Source organism: Danio aesculapii, chromosome 11 (assembly GCF_903798145.1).
Source record: "Danio aesculapii chromosome 11, fDanAes4.1, whole genome shotgun sequence".
NCBI lineage: Eukaryota > Metazoa > Chordata > Actinopteri > Cypriniformes > Danionidae > Danio > Danio aesculapii.
The window spans coordinates 12,060,350-12,083,206 of record NC_079445.1 but is presented as its reverse complement, the minus strand read 5'-3'; the positions used below and the strand labels follow the sequence as shown (position 1 = coordinate 12,083,206).

Below are 22,857 nucleotides of genomic sequence, written 5' to 3'. Positions count from 1 at the left end.
GAAGTAAACACACACTGTCTACTATCTATGAGTGCTGAACAACTATTAAAACACACATTAAAACATAAAAAACTTAAAGCACATATTGCCTAAAACGTGGCTCTTCACACCACCCACCCTCATCACCGCTACCAAACCGACCAATCACAAAGCTTGTGCTACACATCGTTGTGATGTGTCGTTACATTTTTTTGAGTGGTGCGCAGGTATGTGAAGGCTGCGCCGGACTGTACGTGTGCGCTTGGCAGAAGTATAATATCAGATTATAATAAATATAAATCATAATATAGTCAGTGTAAATTAGCCTTAACAGAGTGGGGTCACATGACTTCACACATGGTAAGGTAAAAAATTTACCTGGAAAAATTTGATCGACTATAGGTTCTTTATGTCGATTTCGATTACTTTTAAATTAATCGCCCACCCCTAGTATTAAAATTCATAACACACTTATATGACCATATGGCAATCATGTTTATAACATATTTATGACAAGTTGTGTTGTCAATGTCAAGTTGACATGACAAAAGTTAACGGTTATGATGTATTTGGTTATATCAAGTTATTAAAACAAAGATATCTCAAACAATGTCACCTTTGCATTTAAAATGACATAACTAAGCAAATGGCACTTAATTATTAAAATCTCATTCATAATTGTATTCATGTCATGATTATAAATTTCATGTCATATAAACACCCCCTTTAAGTAAAATGTTGCCATTTTAAAATGTATTTAAAAGAAGTATTGTCTGCTCACCAAATTTGTGTTTACTTGATAAAAACAGCATTATTGTGAAATTTATTTGCAATATAAGAAAAAAATGTAAATTGTAAGCTGAAATTTTTGTGTCCCACAAAGATTTCACGACTCAGAAATCATTCAAGTATGCTGATGAAAGAACAGCATTTACCTAAAGCAGAAGGTTTTTGTGATGTAATGCGCTACTGAACAAAAGTTTGTGGTCAGTAGATAAAATTCATAAAAACTGAAATTAGTCAGAAAGGATAGAAATATTAAATTGATCAGAGGTAAATAATAATATTCACAACACAATAAACTAGGACAAAATGCTCAATAAATTGTTTACAATATTTGTAGACCAGGTAGTATACTGTTTTTGTAAAATGCCATAAATGAAGCAGATTATTAATGCTCCATTCCTGACAGTTGAAGCCATGCCTTTCCTATTAGCCACTGAAAGAGGGACAAAGCAGCAAGCTGACAGGTTTATTTGGTGTTCGAGTGATCACTGGTGATTGGGTTTCTGCCAAACGGGGCATTAGGCCGTTCTGCGGTGACATTGTTTGCCCCTTTGCCCCACACTACCCTGAGGCCATCTGCAATATTCCAAGCTAAGCTTCTATAATACCACATTTGGCAAGTTCTTCCCTCAAGATTCATGGATGAAGCAGCGATGCCTCTGGCCAGCTCACAAGCTGGAGGTCATTCAAAATCATAGATTTTGCTCGATGTGTGTTTCGGTTCACTGTTCGCCTTGAGTTTGGAAACTTGACAGCCATTCAGGTCTGCAGTATGGTCACATGGTGAAGTGATTCATTAAAGCTTTTGCTTATTGGATTTGAAATGCTAGATTTAATATCCACAGCGATCCAGGAGAGTGTGTGGGAATGAATGTGCCTTAAATTGAAGTCAAATGCTCTGTTTTTTTGTCTTAGGTCGTGTTCATTGGAAACCTTCCCCTAAACCAGTGCGGGGTCCTTCCTCCTCCCCTAATCTTTCTGGACTCATCCGCCGCTCCATGTCCTGTCCACGCTCCATATCCTCTCTGACTGCGCAGTCACCTACCAATGAGACCAGGCAGCCAAAAACAGCCACTCACATGGCCAACGCGTTGACTGCTGCAGCCACTCAAACTGCAGCCACCATGATGCAGATGACTCCAGTTCGACCCCACACAGCATCTCGTTCCCAGTCGCTGAGTCGCAACTGCTCTACAAATAGAGTTCCACACAGCAGCAGTCTAGGTGCCATTCACCCCAATTCGGCAAGTATTAAATCTTTCACACACTAGAGATATTTGAAAATGAGCACACTACTCATTCTGTTCATCCAGTATGTTTATAGCGATTTCATATGCATCGATTACCTTGTCAAAGTATTTCATTACCACTTCTTCTGTTCATTCAGTCTGTTTTCAGCGATTCCATACACATTTATTATTTTGTCAAAGTAGTTAATTTCCCTTAAATTACACAAGCAAAATAAACTATGTGGAATTAAGTAGTCCACAAAGCTGTTATCTGGACTTCCATTTTCTATAATAGAAGTCCTCTTGTTAATACAACTGTAGTGAACTTTGGTATATTTTACATGAAGAAAATTAACCCTGATGTTACATTTTTGCATTGTGACATACTGAGAAATTTGTGACAGTTAAACACATTTTGTATTTACCGTTTTATTTCCCATACCATTTTTTATTGAGAAAGTACAGTTTTATATACATTATATATGTAATTAATATATATATATATATATATATATATATATATATATATTTATATATATATATATATATATATATATATATATATATATATATATATATATATATATATATATATATATATATATATATATATATATATATATGGCAAGGCGGTGGCGCAGTGGGTAGCGCTCTCGCCTCTTGGCAAGAAAGTCGCTGGTTCGAGCCAAACCTCAGCTGGGTCAGTTGCCATTTCTGTGTGGAGTTTGCATATTTTCCCCGTGTTTGCATGGGTTTTCTCCGGGTGCTCCGGTTTCCTCCACAAGTCCAAAAACATGCAGTATAGGTGAATTGGGTCAGCTAAATTGTCCGTAGTGTATGTGTGTGAATAGGAATGTATAGGTGTTTCCCGGTTGTGGGTTTTATATATATATATATATATATATATATATATATATATATATATATATATATATATATATATATATATATATATATATATATATATATATATATATATATATATATATATATATATATATATATATATATATATATATATATATATATATATTTATATATATATATATATATATACATACATACATACATACATACATACATACATACATACATACATATATATATATATATATATGTGTGTGTGTGTGTGTGTGTGTGTGTGTGTGTGTGTGTGTGTGTGTGTGTGTGTGTGTGTGTGTGTGTGTGTCTGTGTCTGTATGAACACAATCACAAGTAGCAGTGTGATATGGCTGTATATGTGTTGGCCATAGTGACGTGTGGGATATTGCGTTTATTCTAGTTTGACAGCATAATCGTGTATATAAAAATTAAAATCAAACATGGAGAGTCTCAAAATTCATTTGTACGAGGAACTACTTTCTTTTGCCATTTATTCACATCTGCATCTGAGGTCAGAATAGCAGAAACCATTGCTACTTCACACACACCGTTCTAATAGTATTTGAATGATTTTGACAGTATCTAAAGTGAAGACAAAACAGGTGATTTTGCTCACATGTTGAGGTTATAAGGCTGAATGGCATGAAATACCATTTCAGTCTACATGGATTTCCCAGTATTTATCTGTTGCAATCAGGATCTTACAATAATTAACCCTAAAAAGCCAAAGCAAACACTACCAGATTACCAGATGGTATAAATATAGCATTACAACATACAAAAGAGAGAGATTGGCTTAAGGCTTGGCATTAGAATTCTAAAATGCATGACGCTGAATGTCACCGAGCGGTATGTCTGGTTTGTGACCCTCTTTAGAAATGTCACTTACCTGTTTTATAATAATTTGATTAGCTTTAGTTTGAATTGTACACTGTGTTTTTCTCCCCTAAGGACTTATTATGCGGCGTCTGTTGCCATCTTATGGAAGAACGTCAACTGTCTTTGCTCTCCTCAATGACGGGCTGATGACTGCCGTGCCGCTGTATCTCCGAAATTATACATATTTAAAATAGGCTCTGTCCTTATAAATAAACTGCATAGATCCAAACTAAACAATTACATTCTCGCATAAAAAAGCCTAAAAAAGATTTGCGAACCAGACAGAATATATATATATATATATATATATATATATATATATATATATATATATGATAATAATATTTAGGTTTATGATTTATTTTAGCATAAGTTATTTTAGTGTTACTTTATTTGAGTGTACTAACACATTTGTAAAATTGCTGCTATGTAACAATACATTTCCCCCCAAAATTGTTTATAAAACAATGGTTATAAAATGGAAAATATTGTATGTGAAAATCATTCATTTTGGACAGCTACAGACTCTACTGTGGACTGTGTGTGCAGTATAGGAACATTATTCTAGTAATACATTCTGAACGTAAATATCTACAGACACATCTATCTTTTCTTTACCATAGACCATTTCAGACAGATGTTCACAAAGATGGCAGATTTAAAGAAGCTCTGGCAACACACCACCTGTAAAAATGACAAATATCATTTTTATTTCCCCATTACTATCCTGAGTCATTCCAATCCACCAAATAATGGATTCAACACGTGCGCACACACACACATTTTTTACGTCTATTTTTGTGAGGACTTGCCAGAGACTTTTGGTGTTTTCAGACTGACCGAACAGTATTTTCTGTCCACACTTCAGCCACATGATCAGCCACACTATGTTTTCATACTCAAATGTTTTGTTTTTTTCATTCCTCACACTCTTACATCCATTTTCTTTCTCTCACTCTCTCTGGGCACACCTTGAAAAGGGAAAATCAGTCATATTGTGGAAAAATTTGGAGTCAGTGTGAAGCTAAATTGGACCTGGATTCACAGAGACATTCATCTTGTGAATACCAGCAATCCCCCTTGTTCAAACTCTCATTAAGGAATATTAATCAGGAAAAAAACACCACACACACTTATGCTCTGTTTAATAAGACTTTAGATTGCGTTAAGCAAGACGGACTACTAAAGCTACATGCTCTTCTCAGAGTAATTGTATATCGGATGCATGATCATCAAGCTAATAAGCCTTCATTTTCTAATAATGGAACCTGTTTAATTAGGATTTGTGCTCTTCCTCTAACTTCCTCTCTTTTTTTACACAAGGGTTTTGTGCTCGCTTCTGATCAACATCCGTAGACTATATTCAGTTAGAAAGTTTATGCTTAGTATATAACGAGTATTACATTTTGAACAAACCTATTTAGTTAATTTGTAGTATTCTTATTTTAGACTAATAGTAAAAAACATACAAAACCAAGTGCAGACTAAAGCGCCTTAAGTTTTACTCTCAAGGCATTAATTTAGCCCAGCTTAATTAGGAAAATCCTTGGATGATTTTTTTAACAGTGTTGAAGGACTTTTTCAATCATCGTTTTCTTTTTAATTGCCAATTTATTGGAGGGCAAAGCACAATGTATATTTCATATTCTACTTAAAAATGGTCAACTTACAGATCTATAACTACATGATCTATTTGATTAATCTATCTGAAGCTGTTTTGACTCAATCTACTTTGTATAGTGTATACAGTGCTCAGCATAAATGACTACAACAACCCTAACAGATCTCTCTTTTAAATTCATATTTTCTATATAGGATACTTTCCTCTAACATATGTGTACATATGTGTACATACATTAAATTAGTCAGCACCAAAGCCAATACTGGAACTAATCGAACAAAAAACCTATATCATTACCCAAATTAGTATGTTGGGGAAACATATTAAATACAATTTTAATAAACAGGAAAAATCAAGAGAAGCATAAAAACTAATTTAGTAACATGGATTTAAATGTATTATATTTTTATTCCTGAAGTAAAAATACAATTATTTATTATTATTTTAATGGCTTTAACTGTTTAATAAAACTGCTTTGTTTGAATGCACCAACATACAGTTGAAGTCAGAATTATTAGCCCTCCTTTGAATTTTTTTCTTTTTCAAATATTTCCCAAATGGTGTTTAACCATTTTCACAAGAAAATAAATTTTCACAGTATGTCTGATAATATTTTTTTCTTCTGGAGAAAGTCTTATTTGTTTTATTTCGGCTAGAATAAAAGCAGTTTTTAATTTTTCAAAATCCATTTTAAGGTCAAAATTATTAGCCCCTTTAAGCAATTTTTTTTTCGATAGTTTACAGAACAAACCATCATTATACAATAACTTGCCTAATCAGTTATTATAAATCAGTTATTAATAGTATTATGTTTAGAAATGTGTTGAATGCGTTAATCAGAAATTGGGGAAAAAAATAAACAGGGGGGCTAATAATTCAGGGGGCTAATAATTCTGACTTTAACTGTATATTTCAGTTTAGATCGTTTAAAAGGGGTGTGCTTAATTATGCGGTGCATTGTACAGTATATACACTCACCGGCCACTTTATTAGGTACATCCGTCTAACTGCTCATTAAATCAAATTTCTAATCAGCTAATCACATGGCAGCAACTCACTGCATTTAGGGATGTAGACATAGTCAAGACGAGCTGCTGCCATTCAAATTGAGCATCAGAATGGGGGAAAAAGGTGATTTAAGTGACTTTAAATGTGGCATGGTTGTTGGTGCCACACGGTCTGGTCTGAATATTTCAGAAATTTCTGATCTATTGGGATTTTCACGCACAACCAACTCTAGGGTTTACAGAGAAGGGTCCGAAAAAGAGAAAATATCCAGTGAGCGGCAGTTCTGTGGGCGCAAATGCCTTGTTGATGCCAGAGGTCAGAGGAGAATGGCCAGACTGGTTCCAGCTGATAGAAAGGCAACAGTAACTTAAATAACCACACGTTACAATCAAGATATGCAGAAGAGCATCTCTAAATGCCTGAGGTTCACACAATGAACCTTGAGGTGGATGGGCTGCAGCAGCAAAAGACCACACCGGGTGCCACTTCTGTCAGCTAAGAACAGGAAACTGAGGCTACAATTCGCACAGGCTCACCAAAATTGGACAATAGAAGATTGGAAAAGTGTTGCCTGGTCTGCTCAGTCTCGATTTCTGCTGCGAGATTCTGATGGTAGGGTCAGAATTTGGCATGAAAGCAACATGAATGCATGGATCATTCCTGTCTATCAATAGTTAAGGCTTGTGGTGGTGGTATAATAATGTGGGGGATATTTTCTTGGCACACTTTGGGCCTAATAGTACCAATTGAGCATCGTGTCAATGCCACAGCCTACCTGAGTATTGTTGCTGACCATGTCCATCCCTTTATGACCACAGTGTACCCATCTTCTGATGGCTACTTCCAGCTGGATAACACGCCATGTTATAAAGCACGAATCATCTAAGACTGGTTTCTTGAACATGACAATGAGTTCATTGTACTCAAATGGCCTCCACAGTCACCAGAACCTAATCCAATAGAGCACCTTTGGGATGAGGTAGAACGGGAGATTCCCATCATGGATGTGCAGCTGGCAAATATGCAGAAACTGCGTGATGCTCTAATCTCAATATGGACCAAAATCTCTGAGGATAGTTTCCAGTACCTTGTTGAATCTATGCCGTGAAGGATTCAGGCAGTTCTGAAGGCATAAGTGGGTCCAACCTGGTACTAATAAGGTGTACAGTACCTAATAAAGTATTAAAATAGTATTAAAACAATTAAATCATGTCTGGTGTGGAATCTCGTTCATTGATTTAGTTCTATAGACTCTATCATTGTTTTTTCTTCTTTTTGCAACAACCAGTGAATACACTGCTGCGATGGCCGAAACAAACCTGATGACTGCAGAGAAAAGGCATCGCGCTCAATAATTCATCTTTATTATGTTGGTTCTTTTGCATGTGCAGGCGCAGGGGGAGACCCCACTGAGTAAAGAGCAGGAGGCCGAGCTGATGCAGCAGACACTGACCGCGCTCGGGGAGATGAGGATTCGTTACCCGGGGAAGAGCGAGGAGGAGGCCGAGGCTGTGTTGGATGAGGTGAGACATGCAGCTGAGAGAAAGCGCTCGGTCAGGGCAGGCCGACCGGCTGCTCTGTGTTCCTCTCATTCCCCAAACTCATTTGAGGACGTCCAAGCTATTCACAGCATCTCTCGTTGCATGTAGAGTCATTAGCCGTCCACCTGTAAGCTTAATGAGATCCATTAGCTGTCTGCGCAGAAATACAGCTGGCCAGCAGCACCTGTTTAAGACACTTTCCAGCATTCATTTAAAGCATCACTTTCACGGTGATAGATCTGGCGTACATTTGCACATTAGCAATCGTGAAAACACAGCATTTAGAAGCACAGTTGAACTGATATTGCTCTATTACCGGAGGTGTGAAATTGTAATTGCCGCCTTCCACGAATACAGAACGCTTTGTAATTATTTTATTTTAATCCATTAGAGACACACTATTATATGGGTAAGGAAAACTCTTATCTACCATTAAATTAACCTAGCGTGGATAGTAGCTAGTTTAAAACGCTATGGGTGCCTGAAAACTTCCCAACCCCTATGAAAGTAAAACAGTACACTCTTAGGAAAGTGTTCTAAACAATACTAAACTAGGGTGCGTCGACTTTTAGCGATAGCAGAACATTTTTTTTAAGCTAAAAAGAATCGTCCTTTGACAGTGCTATTTAGGACCTTAAAATATTTTCTGAATAAAATTGTATTTTTATTATTATTATTATTATTATTATTATTATTATTATTATTATTATTATTGTATAATACATATTATTGTGTAATACATTGACTTGAATATTCATTCATTCATTTTATTTTCGGCTTAGTCCCTTTATTAATCAGGGGTCGCAACAGCGGAATGAATCGCCAACTTATCCAGCACATGTTTTATACAGCGGAGACCCTTCTAGCTGCAGATCAACACTGGTAAACACCCATACGCACATACACTACGGTCAATTTATCTTATTCAATTCACCTATAGCGCATGTCTCCATACAGAAATGCCAACTGACCCAGCCGGGGCTCAAACCAGTGACTGTCTTGCTGTGAGACAATCAAGCTATACCCACTGCGCCACTGTGACACCCCTTGACTTAAATATGTTTGATAATATTAGTATGAGAATATTTGTTTTATTAGTTTATAAAATATATATATATATATATATTTATGTATTTGATGGTTTAATCTGTTCTGAAATCTTTTAGGTTTTGTTAGGGTTTCAAAAAAGATAATTAAATAAATGATCTTTTAATAAGTACATAAATACTTGTAACAAAAACAAGACATAAGACAAAACAGCATCTACAATACAGAGATGAATTTGAAGATCCATTTGTTTAGGTCAAACCAATAAGTATGTTTATAAAGGCCAAAAGTAGCAAAATGGACATTATGTGAAACCTTTACTGCGTTAAAAAAGTGAAGTCATGGGATATCTTTTACATATATTTTTGACTGTTTATGCATAAACTCAGTTCAAATTCAAAGTTCTTAATTAAACTAATCCAAAAATTATTCTAATCCATAAATATAATTATGTTCTAAAATAGAAAAAAATTAAAATGTATGGTAAACTACTGTATTTTATTTAACTTTTTAATACAATTTTAAAAAAACATCATATTGAATTATCAGTAGATATAACAAAAGCAGATAGTGATGAGAAAGTGACATTGATCTCAAACACCTTTTCCACAAAGCAGGAAAAGCTAGTAATATGTAGAAGGTGCTCGCTTCTAACTACTAAACACTAACATGGTAACACAGTGAATTCTTGGAATGTTACATGTATTGATCTGATGGTGGCACTATGGTGACCAAAAAAACAATCAATCAGACAAACAAAAAACGAAACAGGCATAATTTTGGAACACTTTGTCACATCTTTAATATCTTTATCAAACAAGCAACATGACTATCCCCTGATTTTGTTTTGTCACAAAAAAAATGGTCGTTGCAAACTACCCCTAGACTTTTTGTCCAATCAGAACAAACCAGTTTATAGTTTGTTCTACAAATATTAACAAATATTATCTGGAGTCTAAATACGAAAGGTTTACCTTTCATTGTTGGCCGAGACCGGATTTGTGAAGTTTATGGGGCCACTTTTACTAAAATTACCTTTATCTTTTGAACTGAATATGATATTTGACCAAATTCAGTATACTGTACATATTTAAGGACTCATTCTGTGGTCAAAATTAAAAAGGCATATGTTGGCCATATGCTTTCCATATATTGTTTTTGTGCTTTGTTCCAGTAATATTTGTAAATGCATTAGTGCATCACAAAAACATGGCTGCCATGGTCCCTTTTCTCAAGACGGTGATGACACATTACATGGTTTTATCCAGTGTTTATCCTGATTTTCTAAACTTATGTACATTTATAAATCTATTCTTTGTATTAGATCGTCTTTGCAAAAAGCATTTACCACATATGCAAGGTGTTTCTATGCAGTGTCTATGGGTGGGACAGTAGCCTACATTTGTTCTCTGTTCTGGCTGCCATTATTAGTCTTACATGTCCTTTTTTTATTTGTGAACTCTATTATGAAGTTTTTCTTTTATTAAATGAACAAATAGGAATAGTATTAACTATTAAACCAGACCCCCTAGTTTTTCCACGATTTTTCTGTGATTTTTTTGCGATAAAAATGACTGATTTTGTAGCAGTAATTCCCAGAAATTTGCGGACAATTTTGCGATAAAAATAAAATAAAATGATATATATATATATATATATATATATATATATATATATATATATATATATATATATATATATATATATATATGTGTAAAAAAATTCTATGTATTTACCTATTAGGTAGCCTATTATGTTAGGTGTGCAATCTGAAACAATGACAATGACACAAATCATAAGAATTAGGCTTCTTTATTTTGGTCCCTTTCAAGACAAGATCTAAAAGGGTAGGGATTAAGCCAAAGGAAGGTTGTATTATTTTTATTAAGGTTGCTCTTATTTTTATTAACAATCTTACATTCTCACAGATTTCGCTCCCGGGAGCATCGGACATCGTCACACATAGGACATGCGTTAGGGCTTCCACTACCATAATAAACCTAAAACACAGATTGCTGTAAAACTTGTTAATGACAGGCAAGCATTTTCTTTCGTTAAGAGAGAAAAGAGTTAAGAGTTTACGATTTGACGCACATCATAATACCAGCCATATATGTAAAGCACAAATAATGTATTTCAATTCGGTTACATCCAGCGGCCATCACCCTTGAACCAGTCTCATCTCCGCCATGTCTGTTCTTTTGCTTCGTTTGCTCCAATTTTCTTTTACAGTCTGAAGTGCGTCAAACGCACAAAATGCCCAATTCGTGCCACAAGGTATATCTCATCTTTGCCTTGACTTCACATGTAAATCACTCGCGCTTCATCTGCGTCTGCTTACTGCACAAGCTGAACACTCCCCCATGTAATTCCATGTAATGGAATGATTGCGAGGTAGCAGGTGAGACATCATTTTTCGAGAGACACTCAATACATCACGTGCGCTGCATATGCAACGTCTATAAGTCATGTAAAACAATTCATTGCAAACTGAGATAAATATTATTTGATTATATGGTTTGAAATGTGGTGTTTTATTAGATTATTTACACTTTTTTATAATTTTGCGTTTATTTAAGAATTTTGCTGGATTGCAAAAATTTTCGAATTTTTGTTGATTTTGTGTTGGATTCAGCGATCGCAGAATCGCGACAAACTAGGGGGTCTGTTAAACCTATATTTCTAATAAACTATTACCCAGTGTTTACCCAACTATGACAACTTCCGCTACTGAGAAACCTGGAAATGTGAAAAGGGTGTATTGGCATATCAAATTTGAGCAGCTATTAGACAAGCTTAATGAAAACAAATCAGAACAAAAATCTGTTTGTATGTTCCTAGAAGAAATTTGAAAGAAATGGGAAACTGGGTGGCGCAATCAGTTTTTATGCCTCAAATATCATGCAGTGGATCACAAGGTGTTTCACACAAACCGAAAATTTTCATATTGTAAGTTAGATCCACTCATTCTGAACCAGTATTGTCAATCAAACAGTTTTTTATAAATATGTGCCATTATAAAACGACTTTTTGAAATTAAAATTGGCTTCAAAATCTTGTTTGCTCCTGACAAAAGTTTTTCAAAGCTTTTTCAGAGACCCAACATTCACAAATAATGTATAAACGAATTTGATAAAGATCATGCCAAAGTGGACTTGTACTCAGACCAAAATCGGTATTTATTATTAGGATTATTTATTATAGTTGGTTGCAGTGAGAATAGATTGCCGTTTTACCTGCATATGCTCCAAGAACGCACTAATTTTGGCTGTTGGGCACGACAATTTTTCCTCTGGCCAAACTTCGTGTGTGGAGCTGCAATCTAGGCGCCGGACGCTGGAGAATGCTGGATGTCCACTGTGGAGAACTGCAGGTGTGAGTAGGTCACCGGCGGGTATTCAGGCTGGCCTACAGGATCAATGCGGGGACTCGTCTATCACTGTGGTTTTTCAGAAATCAGTCTCATGCTCTCTGCTCCTCCATGACCGCTACAGCATCAATTTAGGATATGGCCTTGTCCAGGATTATGGATACCTTGGCATCATTTCTTCACAGGGCTTGGATCGCATCAATGGCACTGCATATTCTCTAGTGGCCTCGGGATGCGTATCACCAGGTGGAAATATTGTGGTGATACATAATATATGAGGATATTGTGGTCGATGTTGTCAAATGCAGCATTGAGATCAAGTAAAACTAGTAATGAGATGCACCCATGGTCAGCAGTAAATCCTTGGTTATTTTCACTAACGTAGTTTCTGTACTTTGATAAGGCCTGAAACCTGACTGAAACACTTAAAAACATTGTTCATCTGCAGAAAGGAGCATAATTGGGCAGAAACGACTTAATCCAAAAGTGAAAATATAGCGACAAAAAATCAAAAACCATTTATAAGATGAATCGAATATAAAATAGCTAATGCAATTTTTAGTTTGACTGCCTCAAGGTTAAGCTTCTTGTTTCACAAACACAAAAGTTAAATGATTTTGAATGACTTGAATTGACAGTATCACATCTAAATTGTCATTTATATGTGTCAAAGTTTCTTGGTTTAATTCCCAGTCTTAATGAGCTATGAATTATCTAGCCTGGAAGATAAATGATAAATACGCCCATATTTATGCCATCATCTCATACTCAAAACATGGACATCATCCACCTTCGTTTTAGTGGCATGTTTGAGAATGTATTCATTTGAACCGGCTTTCACTGGTGTGTGTGCTGTGCCACTGGGACTCCATGAGGAGAGTGTGTATATTTTATTGATACTGCAAATGATGTAAATATATTCAAAAATTCAGATCAATGTTTCAACATGTTAAAAATTAATATGTGTGGAGAGAACCCATGTGAATGGACTGTTCTCATTCAAGGTCCTTGTGTTTGGAACATAAAATAAAGAAAAGCTTGCAGTAAAATAGGCAGACAGACAGACAATATGTTATATTTTTTGTAATATGTAATTTTTTTTACACACAAACAAACTAATCTAATTCTGAAACTAATTTAATTTGCTTCTTTAGATTCTGAACAACTGGAAATACCATAAACCAAAAGTTGCGTCTTACTGGCTGGTGAAGTTAGACGCTACCAAACAAAGAAAGGTAAGTAGACTTACAATCTATGAAGTAGTTATCCTTGATGGAAAAACACTTATTTCATGATAAGTTAGAGTGTTAACTTAAGTCTCAGGTGACCAAACTGTATGGTGGGTGAAAAATAACATGGAGGTCTTAAAAATTGCCATTTGGATCTGCCTTAACAGAATACATGATGCAATAAAATGAAACAGTTCAAAGCCACTCAATTTCAGCACTATTACAGTAGTGAACGACAGGTGGTTCCAGCGGGTTCCAGGTGTTTTGATTCGACACAGTAGGGTGGACGTTGTAGGGTTGGTATGACAGACTGATATAATGAGGGATTGTCTTGTTCACATGCTGATTATCAGCTGAGGTTTGAGGGATCAATCAGAATAGAGTTAACATGTCTCATACAGAGCCATTAAATCAGACATCTTGTTGAAAGTCACTACACAGATGTTGGCAAGAAGTATAGAGTGAGAGAGCTGAAGGGGAAGGAGGAACAGGCAAACTCTGTGTGTGAGACTTTTGTGGATATTTACAATCCACTTGTATCATTTGAGTTCATTAGTGCTTTTCATTTTAATTGAGTTCCTGGATTATTTTAACTTTGATTATATATTATTTCTACAAACATTGATTTTATGTTAAAATTTTTGCATTCTAGTTTCAGTGTAGTTTGGTTCTTTTTAAAGCGTTTTTAGTGCAGTTACAAGGCCCTATCTTATCATACACCCGGCATGTATATCGTGAATTTTGCTATTTTCAGACTAGCACAACAGCAATTTTCACGTTTTGCGCCATGCTGTTTAAATAGCAAATTCAGGCTTTTTTTTATTTATTCATGACAATTTGCATTTGTATATTATTATTATTATTATTAGTAGTATTTATTGCATACATATTTATATTTGTTTTAATAAAAACAAGTTTAGATTTGTCCACCTGTCGAGTTTGGGAAACATTTGCATCACCATATGGGGCAATAGGAAGTGTGTTTGGATATAACTCTGAAACTCTGGTTTGCAGGAAATTAGAACTGAAATTAGAAATAGTTTTGAAACAAATCTTTGCACTTACAAACAAAGTTAAATATGTAGGCTAATGGATGTCTTCGGTGGAGTGCGTTTCCATTGTTTTCTTACTCAAAAGTAAAGGAGTAGAGTAAAGAGCAAAATTAAAGTAAAGAGAAAGTAAAGAGGCTGAATGGAGGAGGCTCATTCTTTATCCTCGCGCTGTAGATGGTCTGTTTAATTCTTTTCTTGCTAGTGAAGCATTCAGTTTTTCCACTAACAAAGTCCGACACTTAAATAGCAAATGCGCCATGACACTATGCAACTGACTCTTAGGGTGTACTCACACTATGCTATTCCAACCATACCTAGGCGCGTTTCCCGATTCGTTTGAGAAGTGCGATTGCTCTGAATCAGGCTCAGGCAAGGTTCAGTTGGCAGGCCCTGGCCTGGTTGGAAGAGGTGTGCCAGAGCGCAGTTCAGTTGGGCTTTGGCACGGTGTGTTTATAGTCTGAATGCAGAGCACGCCTGAAACTGAAGACGAGACGTGACTTTTAAGGGACTGTTTCATATGGATTTATTAATCATTCTTACTTTTCAATGAACGCAAACTGTCTTAGTTTATTAAAGACACAAACCCCTCACTACATGTCAGCTGCATCTTCAGCAAACCTCCTAATGCGTGCTGCCCGATGATGTTTATAATAATTTATGAGCATCAAAAGTGGTGGATCTGTTCGGCAAAATATTTGACTGTGTGTCACTGCACCTCAGAGGACTCAGATCTCTATTGTGATTGATTGGTCCTGTTAGATCATGCGCCAGGGCGCAGGCCGTATTTTTCAGAAAAGTGGATTGGGACACGGCCTTAATGCTTTTGCGTCATGCACTTTAGACTACTCTTTTTTAGACTAGATTGATAAAATAGAGCCCACATTAATAACTTTTACACTAAAAAAATTAATTTGCTGTTTGTTCAAACTACTTATATAAAATGAGCTGAAAGAACACAATTCTTCAGGTTTTTTGGGGGGACAACTTAATTGGTTTATGTTCAATCTATTTAAATTTGTAAACTAATAACCTAACTTAATTACTTAATATTGTCCCAACACAAATTGATTGTGTAGAATTCAATATTTTTACTGTGCAGCTTAAAAATGAAAATGAAAATGAACACAGTATTTACTCTCCCTTAAGTGGTTTCTCACCTTTATGATTTTTTTCTGTTCTGAACACTAAATAAAATAGTTTGAAGAAAGCTGTTACCACTGACTTCCATAGTAGATAAAAAACAAACAAAAGGAAGTCAATGGTTACAAGTAAAAAAACATCTTCGTTTGTGTTCAGCAGAAGAAACTTATAAATGTGTGAAACAGGTAAAGGGGCAGTAAATTATGACAAAATTAAATTTTTGAAGGGGTGAACTTTCCCTTTAACTTGGCTAAACTTAAAGTTAGCTAAACTTAAGTTGTCGAACAAGCTTAATTAAATTACGGAAACCTTTTCTATAAACTTGAATTTGAATTGTGTTATTTTAACCTATTTAAATTTAATTGTTTCAAACTATTTGTATTGTGTTATTTTTAACTTATTTTAATTCAGTTATTTCAACCTATTTGTAGGCAAATAGATCCCACAAGCAAAGTGCATTTGCTTTTATAATGGCAACAGATGACTGATAATGATCTCAGAATTGGCATTAGCACAGTTGTAGCTCACTGTGTGATGTAGAAAACAATATTGCTGTTAATGAAGCTGCAAACAGCATGTGTTCTGCTCTTTTGCAAGGTGGTAACCTAAAAACCTTACTTCAAACTCTTCTAAATCTTTAAACTAAGTAAGGAATAAGATTACTAAGGCAGAACAATATATCGTTTGAACATCGATATCGCATTGTGTGTATTCGCAATAAGGCTATTTATTAAAGTTCGAAAGATAACAATATTTTTTTAATACAATTTTTTTATTATTGTATAAAATTATTTATACAATGATGGCCATGTCATTTTATGTTTGATTGATTGATTGTTTAATTTTTTAATTTCAACACTGTTAGACTGCCGAGAAAACCATAAAGCACAGTTGGTTTCACTATTATTTTTACTCTGTCATATTTATATAAGCTTGTAATTTATTAAATTTTTATGCAAATACACTGCATAAAAAAAGACTTGATCAACCCTTCAATCTAAATTCAAGAAATCTTTTAGAATAGGGCTATTTAAATTATCTAGGGAAATTATATTCATTTTGCATTATAAATCGCAGCAAAACAAAATATCGCAATGTTAGATTTTTCAAATATCATGCAGCCCTAATTACTTTTATTGTGAAGATTTCCCCCGCCTCACATGTAATCACACACAAAGTAGGGTGGAAACTACACCTTCATTAACCAGGTAGTTACTTCATGATTTACTTCATGTTGTCCCAACACAAAGCAATTAAGTTAACTTAGTTTTTTACCAATGTATGTGGATTAAACAGAAACAAATACATTGTTCAATAAATACAAGAATTGTGTTGTTTAAGCTCATTTTAATCAAGTAACTTGAACAAGCAGTGACAAACATTTTTTTGAGTGTAGCCTAAAACTTTTTTAAAGAGTCCTCCTTGCCAATTTGTAGATAAGAGTAGATTCTAGCTTTCTAAATGACAGTTTTGATCTAGTTTCCCCAACATACTCTTGTATTTTTACTCGCGCTTATCTATCTGATTCTTTTATGAAGGTTTTGGATATTGTCCGTACCAATATCCGCTCAGTTCTGCAGAGAATTTGGAGTGAACTAGATGTGGAAAGTCTACGTCTGTATCGACTCTTCAACCGTGTGTTTAACCGTCTGCTCTGGAGCCATGGTCAGGGGCTCTGGAACTGCCTCTCCACCTCTGGGTAAGAGATTGAAATTATGATATTCTGAAGTCAATATAAATCTGCAATTTAGCTAATTTACTTTTAATATACAGTTGAAGTCAGAATTAATAGCCATTCTGAATTATTAGCCCCTGGTATATTTTCCCCCAATTTTTGTTTAACAGAAATACATTTTTTTTGACACATTTCTAAACATAAAAACTCATTTCTAATAACTGTATTTTACTAGATATTTTTCAAGATGCTAGTATTTAGCTTAAAGTGACATTTAAAGGCTTAACTAGGTAAGTTAGCTTGATTAGGAAAACCATTGTTTAACTATGGTTTGTTCTGTAGACTTTAAGCAAAATATTACTTAATATTTCTTAAGAGGGCTAATGATGTTGACCTTAAAATCATTTTAAAAACGTTAAAAACTGATTTTATTCTAGCTGAAATAAAACAAATAAGACTTTCACAAGAAGAAAAAAATTTAATTTTGACTTACCTGTACATTCCCCCATATTACTGTGAATGATTCAAAGCAAATAGTTTCCCTGTTTATTGAGCTGTGGTGTAAAAGCAATATCATACAAATAATCATGCATTGCTCAGAATACCAGTGCTTCTGTGATCAACCCTCCTGTCGTGTTCACATCCTGCCCCTTACTTTAGTGTTACCGGTCAAAATTGACCTGTCTGTTTTAACTGCTCTTATAATAGCACAAAAAAAAATTTTCTCCACCTAATTTTTCTTCAACATTCTTTCGCTGTGAACAATGTCTCAAAGTAGTGTTTAACATGAATTTACAGAATTAGACATAAAATAACTGCAATGAAAATAAAAATAAGCGCTGAAAGTATATTACAAAATGAACAATAGAGGACAGAAATCATAATACTTTGTACTTCATTACTAATAGACATCTAACTAAAATAACTATCACAGGGTCTGAACAAAGGTATCGAAATTTTAATTCATCTGAATGATTTATCAACCAGCAAAGCACAAACAAAATGCTGTCCTTTCCTGTGTTCTGAGTGATCGAATTTTCAGTCCTTCAAGTGTACTAATATAGGGAATAGTGACTGAGGGTATAGACGGTGAGCTGGGACACAGAACTAGCATTAGTTATACTTTGGTCATTTTAGAGTGAGATAATAATGGTCTAATATAATAAAATATTTGTTGCTAAGCTAAAAGTGCTCCTGCAAGACTCAGAGATTGGCTGAAAGAAGAAAGAAAGAAAGAAAGAAAGAAAGAAAGAAAGAAAGAAAGAAAGAAAGAAAGAAAGAAAGAAAGAAAGAAAGAAAAAAGACACACACACAGATGGATTCACATAACAAACACCTAGTCTGTGTGAAGATAAGATTTTATGTTTTATCAGGAAGTTGATCCACATTGGAGGATCCAACACATGGCAATTCATAACTTATTGGTTTAGTAGCTAATCCATATGAATCTTATTCATACGGTTTTGTAGAATTTGCTTATCCCCAGTGACGATTGGGTTTAGGTTTAGGGGTGGGGTTGGGTGCCACGCCTCCTTTTACAAATCATACAGTTTCGTACGACTGAACTCATATGAATTAGCCGCTAAATTGACGAAACATAAAATAGTTTCCTTGTGAGATCAGGTTGGAGGATTGGCACATAAGCGCTTAAAAAAATATTTGTACCTGCAAAAGACATTGTTCAGTCTGAAGTGAGTGAGTGAGTTGGGGTAGTGTGTGTGGGGATGTTTTCTGTCTGATGAATGAATATAGCCTGGATACCCATTAATTTCCTATGGCGGTCACTTTTGACCGGAAACACCACAGGTGAAACAAGGTTGAATAAAACACTCAGAATTCAATGAAAGAGATGATCATCACTTTTATATGTTCAAATGCACAGTGTGGAGGATATCATGAGGCCTTGAGGCAATCAGATGTAAAACACAATATTTGATATATGAGTGATTTAATATAGTGATTTAATTGAGTGATATATGAGTGATTTAAGTTGTAAATCGATCAGATTTGACCCGAACACGACAGGAAGGTTAATTGTTCTTCTTTGTTAATATTTAATTATGTGTCACTACACAATCTACATATAATACAATCATTTTCATGGTAAGGCCAGAGCATGTGACCACAGCTCTATATAAAAATAATTATGTAATATTTTTCCTTTGTTTTTATATATTAGTCACTTTGTCTAATGCCGAGTTCAGACTACATGATTTTGGCCCTGACTCACTGACCGTTTTTTAGAAATCGCCGACAAATGCCTGAAATCACAGGCAAATTGGTGCTCGTTCACACGAGTAACAATCACACAGTGTGAACTATCTAAAAGATGAGAGAATCACCAATGAATCGCTGACACCCTTGAGATATTTGGCATGCTAACTATCTGTAACTGATTCAAAATCATGCCGTGTGAAATGTGTTCTGATTGACATTGGCAATTACCTACAGCCAATGAGAGAGCAGCATCCTCTAGTATGGGTATCTGCAGGCCAGCGGAAGGTTGGGGGAGAAGTTAAAAGGGCTTCTTTTCAGTCTATTTGGACCCATAAAATGGAGGAAAAACTAGTGGAAATTTGGCACCCGTGTCTGTTTGACATGTAATCTGAGCAATGCCACAACCAGGTCAAAAAAGAACAAAGTTTAAGAGAAATTGCTAATTCCCTTCAAAGTCCAGGTGATCAAAATAAGTACATTTTCTACCTCACTTAAAGCTTCTTTCTCATTTTGTAGTTAATAACAAAAGATATACTACATGACTTTGTGTTGTTGCCATGTCATTTCTCACATGTGTGTGGTTGTGAGACGTAGTTTGTGGACAGACAAAGTTGTCGGTGATTCTTCCTATTGTAAAGTCATTCAGTGGGAAACCCCCTGCCGCTGATCCATCTTGCAGTGTAAACACAGCAGCGATGGAACGCTACCCCAGATAGTCATGCAGTGTGAAAACAACTGTGACGTGACAATTGTGGACCCTATCATTCACCCAGCGCAATAAGGCACAAGATGTGTTTGGCGCGATTTGTTGCTATTTTCAAACCAGTGCAACAGTTATTGTCACATTTTGCACCACGTTGTGTAATAGCAAATCCATTTGTGCCACTTTGTGTACTCATGGGTCTACGCGTTTGGATATAACTCAGTTTTTTGACCACACTTCGTTATTATTGTTCATTTATTCTTTTGCTGAAAATTAAGAAATAGTTTTGAAACAAATCTTTGCGCTTAACAAACTAAATTAAATATGTAGGCTAATAAATGTCTTCCGTGGAGTGCGTACAGCATTGTTTCCTTATCCATGAAAGTAATGGAGTCAAGAGTAAAAGTAAAAAGAAAGAGAAAGTAAAGAGGCCGAATGGCTCATTCTTTATCCTCACGCAAATGGTTTAACCCGTTTTATTGCTAGTGAAGTATTCCGAGTTTCTTTTTACAAAGTCAGCCATGTAAATAGCAAATGCACTACACATCTGACTCTTAAAGGGAATGGGAGAGGAGACTGATTGGTCCTGTTAGACCATGTGCCGGTGCACAAATCGTTTTCTTCCGTCCTTAAAATAGCAAAAGTAGATTTAGACACGGCCTTAATGCTTTTGCTCCATGCTTTTCTGGTTTTGAATGCCTTTCAACTGATTACGTGCAACTGTTATGTTATGAAAGTAAAATACCATAGGTTAGTGCCTTTTATTTTAAAGGGTATTTAGTTATAACATGACTCTGGCCATAAGAGGAAAATAATGGTTTCTGTTTTTTTTTTTTATTGACTCAATTGTGAGTCTAGATATAGACTTTTCTTCCCTTAGAGAGTTGCACATAGAGGCATACATGCTTTCTGTTATAATACACATAGACTCTTACATGCTGTGATTTTATCAACTCTGAGAGCAAACAGCAGGGACTCCTTCTTATTGACCGCCTTTCTCCCGCTAGTCATTGTGAGCACTTCTCTGAGGCTTTGTGTGGCCCAATCACTCTTGTAATTGCCACAGAGTGAAGGATGTTATATAGCAAGATTTAGACCATTTGGAGTTGATGAGAGCGAACACAGCTCTAGGGGATTAGAGGCAGTGCCAGCGACCCATGCTGCTTCTGTTTAATCAGGGACTGACGTGTGAAGGTGGCCTATGAGCCGTTAGCACGGGAAGGAGATATCAGTGGGAGAGCACTGTAAAGCCTTCCTGCCTGTAATGTACAATTCAGATCCCTACAAGTTACATTTCATCATCTCTACAATAAAACCTGGCAGGGCTTTAAAGTGACTTTTTTTATCGTTTCTTTCTTTAGCAAAACTCAGAAGATTTAGAATCAACGCCCTAAACCTTTATGTTGGATTGTTTTAGAAGTGTTTACTTTGTTAAAATTTGGTCTTTATCTTCTAAAAAAAGGTCTCTTAAAAAAAGGTGTTCAGTGTCATTCACACAATTACCGAACACCATCATGGTACCATACATGACACTGAAGTAATGCAATATGCATTTTACAGTGCATTCGGAAAGTATTCATAGCGCTTTTTAATGTTACAGCCTTATTCCAAAATGGATTAAATTCATTTATTTTCTCAAAATTCTACACATCATACCCCATAATGATAATGTGAAAAAAATATTTTTTGAAATTGTTGCAAATTTATTACAAATAAAAAACCTGAAAAATCACATGTACATAAGTATTCACAGCCTTTGCCGTGAAGCTCTAAATTGAGCTCAGGTACATTCTGTTTCCACTGATCATTCTTGAGATGTTTCAGCGGCTTAATTGGAGTTCACCTGTGGTAAATTTAGTTGATTGGACATGATTTGAAAAGCCATACACATGTCTATAAAAGGTCCCAGGGTTGACAGTGCATGTCAAAGCACAAATCAAGCATGAAGACAAAGGAATTGTCTGTAGACCTCCAAGACAGGATTGTCTTGAGGCACAAGGCTGGGGAAGGTTACTGAAAAATTTCTGCTGCTCTGAAAGTTCCAATGAGCACAGTGGCCTCCATCATCCGTAAGTGGAAGATGTTTGGAACCACCAGGACTTTTCCTAGAGCTGGCCAGCCATCTAAGCTGAGTGATTGGGGGAGAAGGGCCTTAATCAGGGAGGTGATCAATAACCCGATGGTCACTCTGTCTGAGTTCCAGCATTCTTCTGTGGAGAGAGGAGAACCTTACAGAAGGACAACCATCTGTGCAGCAATCCACCTATCAGGCCTGTATGGAAGAATGGCCAGATGGAAGCTACTCTCCCCCTGGAATTTGCCAGAAGGCATCTAAAGGACTCTCAGACCATAAGAAACAAAATTCTCTCGTCTGATGAGACTAAAATTGAACTCTTTGGAGTGAACGCCAGGTGTTATGTTTGGAGAAAACCAGGCACCGCTCATCACCAGGCTAATACCATCGCTACAGTGAAGCATGGTGGTGGCAGCATCATGCTA

The 22,857-nt window shown here is 35.6% G+C and overlaps 1 protein-coding gene across 1 annotated transcript in view; it reads left to right on the top strand.

Moving 5' to 3' along the window:
* ttll7 (tubulin tyrosine ligase-like family, member 7) overlaps positions 1–22,857 on the top strand; it is a 220,960-nt gene that overhangs the window by 173,071 nt on the left and 25,032 nt on the right. Inside the window, 4 exon segments of the mRNA XM_056468436.1 lie at positions 1,681–2,009; positions 7,776–7,907; positions 13,497–13,577; positions 17,302–17,462. Of these exon segments, the coding sequence (XP_056324411.1) occupies positions 1,681–2,009; positions 7,776–7,907; positions 13,497–13,577; positions 17,302–17,462 (703 nt within the window).